Genomic DNA, 9,975 nt, shown 5'->3' with positions numbered 1-9,975 from the left:
ATATTAAAAATATTTTATATACACATATATATTTAGTAGCACACAAATGACCAAATTTTAGATTCCGTCACTTTTGTGTTCTTGTTCTTTCTTACTCTCATTATAGACCCTCATTGTTAAGCCCAATCCAAATAATGTTCAAACTTGTAATAACCTTATGCATTTAGATTATAGATCCTCATAGTTAAGCCCAACCCAAATAATGTTCAAACTTGTAGCATTGTGTTATAAGCATATAGATTATAGACCCTCTCATTGCTAAGCCCAACCCAAATAATGTTCAAACTTGTAGCATTGTGTTATAAGCATATAGATTATAGACCCTCTCATTGCTAAGCCCAACCCAAATATTGTTCAAACTTCGAACATTGCGTTCTTATTATGCGTATATTTTTATATACATTTTACACTAGAATGGAGCAATTTATTTTAATACTGTACAATTTAATAGCTTACGAGAATCAATCAATTTCTCATGGTTGTCTAAAAGTAGTCCCTGTAGAACCGATCTCTCGTGGCTCGTAATAAATTTTAAAAGATGATGTCACCTTCCAGTGATTCGATACTAGTATTTAGCTGCCACGTATCCAAATCAAGATTAGAAAAGAAAAAAACAAAAAAAACAAAGTGACACGTGTTGTCTGAAGCATCATCCAGGTGTCCTTCTTACAATTCTACGTGGCATCTTCCCAGAGCCCTCCAACCTCTATTTAAACCGGACTATCAAAAACGATTTTTGGACGTAATAGTAATAATAATAGTGGAATTGTGGAAAAGAAAGTAGAGAGTGAAAATGCAGGCAGCGAAAAATGCAGCGGCGTCGGTGAAAGAAACGGCGGCAAATGTGGCGGCATCGGCCAAGGCCGGCATGGACAAAACCAAAGCCACCATGCAGGAGAAGGTCAGTTTTTCAAATTCACTGCAAATTAGGTTAGTTTACATTATATATTTGTGCATGCGAACATCCAAACAATTAATTTCAAATGGAATTTTTGTTGTTTGGAATGAATAAAGTTAGAACTGGTATTTAGATTTGATCGGATTTTAAATTTCAAAATGTGTTGCTTTGAAATTCCATGAAAAATGGTGGGATTTGTATTTTCTAAAGTAAAATTTACAATTTATTCAATTTTATTTCTATTTAGTATTCCAAATTGTAATTTATTCTGAACACATTAATGATATATCATTTCATATTTAATTCAATTTCTTTTCCGAATTTAAATATAAAAAAGATTTGGTTCCAAACAGAGCGGATTGAAAGCTGTTGCAATTTTACAAGTATGGAGCAAAAACATCAAAATTAGAATTAAGATTTGAACATATATACGTTTGTGTCATGGCTATGAGACACTGCTCTTTGTACTTGATTACTAAGAATTATTTGAATTATATACTAATGCAGTTACCTTAATTGTTCCAAAAAAAAAAAAAAAATGTTAAAAATAAAAGTTGTCTGAATTCATTTTATTTTTTCAAACATGTTTTATGAATTTCATTAGGCACTGAGAGTTTTCATTTTGTCCAAATAGTGTTTTTTTTAGGCGATTCAATTTTTGTTTTGATAATTATATTTGAAAGAGTAGGAGGGGATCGAGGTTCAGTATGAATCCAGAAATCATCCAGTGGATCAGATGGAGTGAAAATGGAGTGTGTGTTTTATTCTTTATATTAATATTTGTATTTCATGGTTTATGAGGAACCAAGTTGGATTATACATGTTGGTTGATAGGTGGAAAAAATGAGTGCACACGACCCTGTAGAGAAGGATATGGCGGCGCAAAGGAAGGAAGAAAAGATCGAACAGGCTGAGCTTAACAAGCTGGAGGCTCGTGAGCACAATGCGGCCTCTAAACAAGCTGCTGCGGCCGGTGGGACTCAAAGTTACACCACTGGAGTCACGGGGGCAGCCCATCAAACGCCGGCTACAACTGGCGGTGCCGCACTTGCTGCTGCTCATCAAACGCCGTCTATCCACCTCACTGCTGCTGGACAGACTGGCCATGTGACTGAGGGCGTGGTTGGATCGCAGCAGTATCCTGTTGGGGCCAACACGGGCACCGGTAGAACCCCAGTCCAGGACACCAACACCAACGTTGGCGGTGGTGGTGGTGCCTACAGCTAAATGCGCATGGGACTTACGGAAGATTGGCTGGCTTGTGCCCAGTAACTTACCATGGTATTTGTGTTTGGTTTTATCACTTTATTGTTTCTTGTTTGAAGTTTGACCTTGAATAAAAGTTGGTTGATGATTTGTTCTAAACTTAATCGGATTATAAATAAATAAATTACTGGTAGGAGTTCTTGTGTTTTTTTTTTTTAACAAATCCCATTTTTAACACAGAAATAGGGCAATTTAGGTGATCAAGATTTTTCAGACAATTCTTCTTTTGAAATGCAGTATTGAACAAAATATGTATATATATTTTTATGTGTTTGGTCAAACGAAGTATTGGTTTGTAATTCTCTGCTTCAGCAGGCCTTGAAGTCCTTAATTGTTCCAAGAATATTAAAAGCAATCAATCTTGTTTAGCTTTTTAACTAGTATATAAATTTGGCCATCTAAAAGAATTTACAAATGATCTTGCCGCTTTGTTCAATATATAGCTCCAACAGTAGCCCCATTCTCTCCACCATCTTAGACGTCACAAATTGCATATACTTTTTGCAAAACAAACATAGAAATATATGCTATGGAAAAGGAAAATCACGTCTACAAAGACATAATCAGATCAATCAAACCAGAGACCAAAGATGCTAATAATATCTTCCTCTCATTACTTTCCACCTACAAGGAAGCGCCTAACATTCAACATAATAATAATAAATAATAAATAAATAAAAAACAGCATCACCCAAAAGTTTCATTAAGAAGCTATGACCCAAAAAGCTAAACTACAATGGGGAAGCTATAGACTGTTGCCCACTAGCGCAACTAGTTGAGACCATTATTCTCCCCTCACACTCCTGATTTACGCAACTCGCCAGCCCCATGAGCGAAGTGACACCTTTCTCCAAAGGTGCAGGCCCCCTTCGCAAAGTTTTCACATAGCTTCGTCTTAAAGTTATTTGCTGCAGGGGCTGGTGCTCCAAAAGCTCCTGGGATTTTTGCCCGGCCAACCACTGGACCAATACTCTCAATCAGCTCTCTTACCATGGCACTTGCTTGCTTGATCTGTTCAAAAGTGCCCTCAAGCTCAATGTTCCTGCGATTAGGATCTGACTCGTGCTCTCGAATGGATAGCTTGGCTCCTGTTTGCCGACAGATCTGCTTGGAGTTCACACCACCCTTCCCAATAATGGCTCCAGCAAGGGACGCATCTACACTAATTTTGGCAGAGGCTGAGGCACCAAAACTTGCAGCAGGGCTTGGAGCAGGTGGCTCCATCCTGTTGTTAAAACGGCCTGGAATAGCTCCCATGGTACGGGGATCATCACGAGATGGAGCAGGCTTGCCAAGTTCCCACTCACCATGGGCAAAATGGCATTTGTCTCCAAATTTGCAGCCTTCAGCTGTGTTATATCTATTGCACACGCGGGTTTTCACAGCAGGTGGGGAAGAGCCATTTGAGATGGGTGGTGGGACTGCCACATTTCTTGGAGCTGGACTTGGTCCCAGGTTCATCATCTGAGCAACGGAATTATAACCACCTGGAACATAGTGAAGGAAGTGACAGTTCTCACCAAATGGACAGCCAACAGTGCTGCAATCCAAAACATGAACACCAATAAGATCACACTAAATAGTTGAAAACATTGCAATCACATTCACCAAAAGGAGTCCAACAACAAATGATACTAGCACAGCATTTAATATTTCAGCATACAAATTGCGCGCAAGAATTGTTTCACCACAAATAACGTGAATACAAGCAGCCCAAAATTGTAACATGGCAGTCGCTCAAAATAGTCGAGTGTTATTTTAAACAGAAAGTGATTGGTTACTAGTTTTATATAATACTATTATTGTTTTTGCAAAACAAGTGTGAAAGCTTTGAAAATAGAAAAGAGGGTTGCCAAATGCAAACAAAACATGATTTTAAGGTCAAAGGGGTATTTGATCATCCCAGTGGTCAAGCCAACAAATTCACCATTTTTTTTTTTACCATTCAATAAATCGACAGACTAATAAGGACACCAGGCAACTGAGAATACTAAATTTCTTGGAAGAAGGTTTAAAAGGGAATAAAATGATAAGTTCTTGTTTATATGGGTTCATACGCATAAACTAGCCACTGCATTGTTGTACCTTATGTTTATAGTCTATATACATATATAGAGAGAGAATGGATTGGAAAAACCGATTAACAAAAGAAATGCACAGAACAGCCTACATGACTGGCAACATTTATTGCATGTATCCGCTGCTTCCATGGTAAGTAAACTCTTCTGTTCATGAGCAATACAACATTAAGTCTCACGTATTTACTTTTAATAAATCACTGTTTTATATATTCTTGCTTGAACCTCAGTTTGACATATACAAGGTCATGTCATACCTCTGATAGGATCTAATTAATGTCCAACAATCCTAAATCATATATAGAACCACCAAACAGGAAACCATTGGATGCTGTCATATAACTAGGCTTTGTTCGCTAGCTAGAGACAAGCTTTTTTGAATCTCTGTCATTCATCAGACGGTAAACCACCCCCAACTCCCCATCAAATGCATTGACTAAGTAAATACCCCCAATGGAAATAACCTAGCATTAAAAGACTTGAAATTTTGGCCAGTATGTTACCATAAGTATGAAAGCTGACAACTCGGGAAAAAACAGCTAGTGAACATTCTATTGACGCTAGACAATTTGAATTTCAAAAAAAGGATACTCTAGCTTTTATAACTTCTTTAAAATTTTCTCTGCAGAAAGCTAACCCACCCCATTCTTCCTATTACTTATTAGTAGTTTCTCATGAGAGTTATGCACATCTAATGTAGACACTCTAGCTTGGGTCCTACTATGATCACAATTTTAATGAAGGATGTGGTATACATTAGGTACCAGCGAACAGAACGTTTCAGAGGAAGTCTATTAGCACACATGTAAGGACCGCCTCTGTTCATGTATACCCATAAGGTTGAATAAGAATGTTCCTCCATTAAAGGTCATGCTAACAGTCAGTAAAAGGTCATTGCAGAGATGGGAGAAGTTTGCCTTAAAATATTAGTTTATATAAGCTACCTCCCTATTATGGTTTTCTTTTAACAGGCCTTCAGGATACATTAAAAATGTCATATAAAATATACACGCCTCTCACCTTGCCGAGCCTTATGCAATCAGCAATGGAAAAGGCCATCTTCTATCTCTTAGGCTTTTATGTGTTCCATCTAATTTGCCAACAGTCTCATGTAGGAGTGGTGGTTGAAAGGGTGCTCTTAATGAAAACCCTAGAATGAAACCCTCTACCTTTACCCATATACTTGGGAGAATTGACACAAGAAAATGAAAGAATTGCTATTGAGAAGTTCAAAATGAGAACCCGATGCGTAATGGATTAACTCATGCCTCAAGAAATTGATAGTAAATGATAGAGCAAATTTTTTACATCACTGCTTTTAACTCAAAAATAATGTGCCACGGAATTAGACTACAATGCTGTGTACAATAGCTTGAAGCCTTACAAAAAATGAAAAATATATATGCAGGAATTTAATATGAATGACTATGGGAGGAAGGATCACTCTTACCATTTATAGTAAAATGGATTTGGTTTAGAATACAGTAAAACTAGTGAAAAAATATATATTTTCCTTCACTGTAATCAAGTTAAGAATAGTAGCTATGACTTTAGAATAATACTACATCTAATAATGCAACTTATCAGAATAAGAAATATATATATATATATATTAATCTTTAAAAAGTATTGAAGTTAATAACCAAATCATAATCTGGCACAAATGCAGTGAATAATACGACCTCATACTTGACTTTTAAGCATATATAACCAATGACTTTTCATACCTGTATCAATCCGCAACAAACTGAAATAAAGGCAGCATTTTGAAGAAAATTCTAAGACAAATGGTAAAAAAGTTTTTTTTTTTTTTTTTGTTTTTTTTTGGGGGGGGGGGGGAAGCCACGTCATAATATGAGTATAATTTTGTCATTGAATCAGGATTAGCATACAGTTATGTTAGTGTGGGTTGTTAACAGAGCGCTATCCCTGTTGAAATGATGTTAAGTGGGAAATATATAAACTGAAATAAACCTGTGTAACAGCAACAAATTCCCAGTCCATTAGTGCAGTTACAAATTTTACTTACAAATTGTGGCCATTGTAGAAATAACTCTTGGAAGAAGGTACAAGCATCATCAAGAAATATTATGTTTGAAATGTTTATATTAGATAGGTGAAGATTTGAACCTGAAAAACTTCGTGCATGGCTTCGATTTGCTTCCTATACCACTTGATAAAGAATCCATTTCTGTTACAAAACATTAATTACATTCTCCCCAGTTAGAATTTCTCTAAATACTTGGTCTATATATTTTATGAATATCCAACACATAATGGATACCTTTCCCTGATGAAAATTTCATTGCCAAAACTAGTGAATTTGTGATTATAATCTGATATATATAGTATAAATGAAAACATATTTAAAATGGCAGTATATAATCGTGATAAATCAAAACTACTTCCTATGGATACTGTGCTCAGTGCTCTTTTAATTCAAACATATATATCATTTAATACTTGCTTCATCCATGCAATAACAGTAGCTTTGGCTTCCCAATTCCCTTGACAAAGGAGACCCCAATTTATCATAATTCATAATGTAGACCTTCAGGAATCACTTACCAAATAGTGAGACACGCAGTTAAAAACAAAAAAAGAAAAATAAAACAGCACCATTCAACTTTTTAATATAGCTTATAGGTTTAAAAATAAACAAAGCATTTAACACACAATTCCATTATTGATCCAAGCATGGTTCGGTAAATTGACCGTTTTGCAACAGTGAACCAGCTCCCTGATACCAGTGACTAATATATATAAACAGGTATGTCATTGACTCATTGTATCTATAGTCTTCAAAATTTTCAATTTTGAGTACATGGTACCGAGAGAGAAAAAAAAAAAGAAAAAGAAGACTGGTATGGATACTTTGTTTTGGTTGAGATTTATTTCCTTTTGTTTTCTTTTCCTTCTGGGTTAGGAAGTGGTAGAGAGAAGGAATGGAGAATTCAAGGAAAGGAATATATGAAACTCAAAATTAGCAGTCTTTTCTTTTCATCTTGCTGACCAAATAAAGGTAAAGAAACACAACAAAATCTACTCTCTTTAGTTTCCCAAACATTACAAAAGTACATTGGAATATGCAAACCACAATAACGAAACAGAGTAAAACAAAGAACTATGAATAGTACACAAGAAAAAATTGAAAAATTACTGATGCTCAAGACACATACCCACCCTTTAAAGAGAGAGATCCCAAAAAAGAAGAAGATAATTATAGAGGGAACATAAAATAGAATCTACCCAAACAGTTGCATCAACTATCAACATAGATAGAACAGAGCAAGAGTATCATCCCACCCAAAAACAAAAGAGTTGTGTATATAAATAAATAAATATATATATATATATATATAAAGGTAATTACCAAAAATATATGTATGTATAAAGGCTTACACTGTATGTGTGAAACCATGTGTTCGGTGAATTAAGAACTGAATATTAAAAGAACTGAGGAACGAACCTTGCTTTGATTTTTTGATAAAGCCATTGGCGTTCAAGCCAGCTTCAGGCCTAACTCTCTTGCGAGTGTCCATAGCAATTAGTACACAGATCTATTTTCGAACAACAAATTTATAAAACAATTAATTCAATACTAAGAAAGTAAGACAAATAGAGAGAGAGAACAAATTGAACGGACCTAATTTTTAAGATATCGAACCCTAAGCAGACGAGGAACGCAAAACCCTAGCAAGGTTAGGAGGGTTCAGGGAAAAAGATCTCGAAGAAAGAGAAAGGGGAACTCCTTATTACTATCAATGACGAATATATGATGTGTACATTGTTCGTGTATGGAAAGATATTTAGGCGGTGATATATAAATGATTATTTAGGGTAAATTACAGTAACATCTCTTCAGATTTGTCGAAAAGATATACAGCAAAATTTATTTAATTTTTGGACAAAAATATCTCTTAAAGTTTCAAAAAAGAAACAAGACACGATAAATTAACCAAATTATCATTTGATTGCTTAGGAGACTTTTTAAACTTTACAATTTAATAAATTGGAAACCAAATTATCATTTGATTGCTTAGGAGACTTTTTAAACTTTACAATTTAATAAATTGGACCAATTTACCCTCATGAATAATTTTTGTATAAAAAAAATAATAATAATAAAAAATTAAAAAAAAAAAAAAAAAAAAATCTCTTCTCTCAATACCTAATACCTTCTCTCTCTTAATGGACCAAACAGGCAGCGGCTTCCTCTTTATGTTTCTCTCTCTCTCTCTCTCTCTATATATATATATATATTGAAGATGCAAGAAAAATACTCTCTCAATTTGGAAAGAATAGTTATACACTTCAAAAAAAATTCAACCCACTTTTCCTTTTTTTTAGTTTATTTATAGTATGACTGCAACTTGGACGGACTAACCCAGCCCAACTCGAAAATTTGAAATTTGGACTTTAAGTTTGCAAATCCGGTTCATGTTCGGGTTGAATTTTGTCAAAACCTAGACATATTCGGGTTGGGCTCGGGCTCAACCCAAACCCAACCCAAAAATAAAAATAAAAAAATTTATTCATTTTTTTCTCCATTCTCTCTTCTCTCTCTCTTCTTTCTCTCTCTACCGAGCAAGCTTGTTCAAAATATGCATTCTCTCTCTCTCTTCAAACCACGTAGTTTTTCTTTTTTTTCCCCGTTCTCTCTATCTCTCTTCTTTCTCTTTCTACTAAGCAAGCTTGTTTCTCTCTCTACCGAGCAAGTTAGCAGTTGCAGAGAGAGAGGGGGCAAGCTTGAGAATTGAGAGATAGCGGTTGAAGCTTGCGAACGACAAACCCAATCTGGAACAACGGGCAATGGAAACCAAAGATCTGGGTTTTGATTTTTTGAACAATTTGAAATAGTTGAGAGTTGAGATACAGCGGTTGAAGCTTGCGATTGGCGAACGATGAACTCGATCTGGAACAGCAGGCGATGGAATCTGAAATGATATGCCGATATGGGTTTTTAACTTTTGACTGTTGCAGACAGACAGATGAAACTGAAATATATGGATTTTGAAGTTCTGATTCTCGTAGATTTTTTAGTTTGCAGTTGTTGCAGAGAGAGGGGGGGGAGTTCAGAGAGAGGCGATTAAGGAGGCTAAAATGATTTTCCCTAAATATAATATAATATATATATATATATATAATTTGTTTTTAATAATAATATAATCAAATATAATATATATATATATTTATTTATTTATTTATTTATTTCAAAAAAAAAAAAAACTCAACCCGTCAACCCGACCCAACCCGTCCAAAAATATTCGGGCTGGGTTATGATCATAACCCATGTTAAATATAATTTGGGTTGGGCCAACCCAACCCGATTCGGGTTGAGGTTGGGTTGGGACTGGGCTAGGTTGGGCCAACCTAACTTGCAGCCCTAATTTATAGATTGTTACAAACATTCTAAAAGCTTCCTAACTAACTCCTTACGTTGGGCTAACCTTTTAGGCTAATCTTAGTTATGGGTTCATTTCCTTTTATCTTAAATCGAGCTTCCAAACCGATCCTACGGTCTTGGGCCTGATAAGTGAAGACTTGGTTTAGATCGGTTACTCTTACCCGACCCGTTCCTAGCAATCTAGGTCGTACCCGGCCTAAGCCATTTTTGGTATTTTCATCTGCCTCCATAATCTCTCCCTAATTAATTAGGGTGAGATTATCAAAAGGACATAATCATGATGTAACGGCTCGAGGCGATGATGTGGGGAAGTAAACGGTTGGCTC

General features: G+C 35.5%; 2 protein-coding genes across 2 annotated transcripts; one reads left to right on the top strand and one right to left on the bottom strand.

Annotated features, from left to right (window-relative positions):
• Nucleotides 1–733: 733 nt before the first annotated feature.
• Nucleotides 734–2,463, top strand: LOC132292874 (11 kDa late embryogenesis abundant protein-like). The gene is made up of 2 exons (XM_059790409.1): nucleotides 734–901; nucleotides 1,733–2,463. The coding sequence occupies exons 1-2, from the start codon at nucleotides 794–796 to the stop codon at nucleotides 2,123–2,125; spliced, it is 501 nt and encodes a 166-aa protein (XP_059646392.1). The 5' UTR covers nucleotides 734–793; the 3' UTR covers nucleotides 2,126–2,463.
• A 249-nt stretch (nucleotides 2,464–2,712) lies between these two features.
• On the bottom strand, nucleotides 2,713–8,045 carry LOC132292861 (zinc finger CCCH domain-containing protein 14-like). Its single transcript, XM_059790408.1, has 4 exons — nucleotides 7,889–8,045; nucleotides 7,712–7,802; nucleotides 6,373–6,433; nucleotides 2,713–3,704 (listed from the first exon to the last, which is right to left on the bottom strand). The coding sequence occupies exons 2-4, from the start codon at nucleotides 7,782–7,784 to the stop codon at nucleotides 2,960–2,962; spliced, it is 879 nt and encodes a 292-aa protein (XP_059646391.1). The 5' UTR covers nucleotides 7,785–7,802; nucleotides 7,889–8,045; the 3' UTR covers nucleotides 2,713–2,959.
• Between the last annotated feature and the right edge of the window lie 1,930 nt (nucleotides 8,046–9,975).

Source organism: Cornus florida, unplaced genomic scaffold (genome assembly GCF_030987335.1).
Source record: "Cornus florida cultivar Cherokee Brave unplaced genomic scaffold, ASM3098733v1 CherokeeBrave_3.0.0_Hap2_Chr02, whole genome shotgun sequence".
Classification (NCBI taxonomy): domain Eukaryota; kingdom Viridiplantae; phylum Streptophyta; class Magnoliopsida; order Cornales; family Cornaceae; genus Cornus; species Cornus florida.
This window is presented reverse-complemented; position numbering and strand designations above follow the sequence as displayed.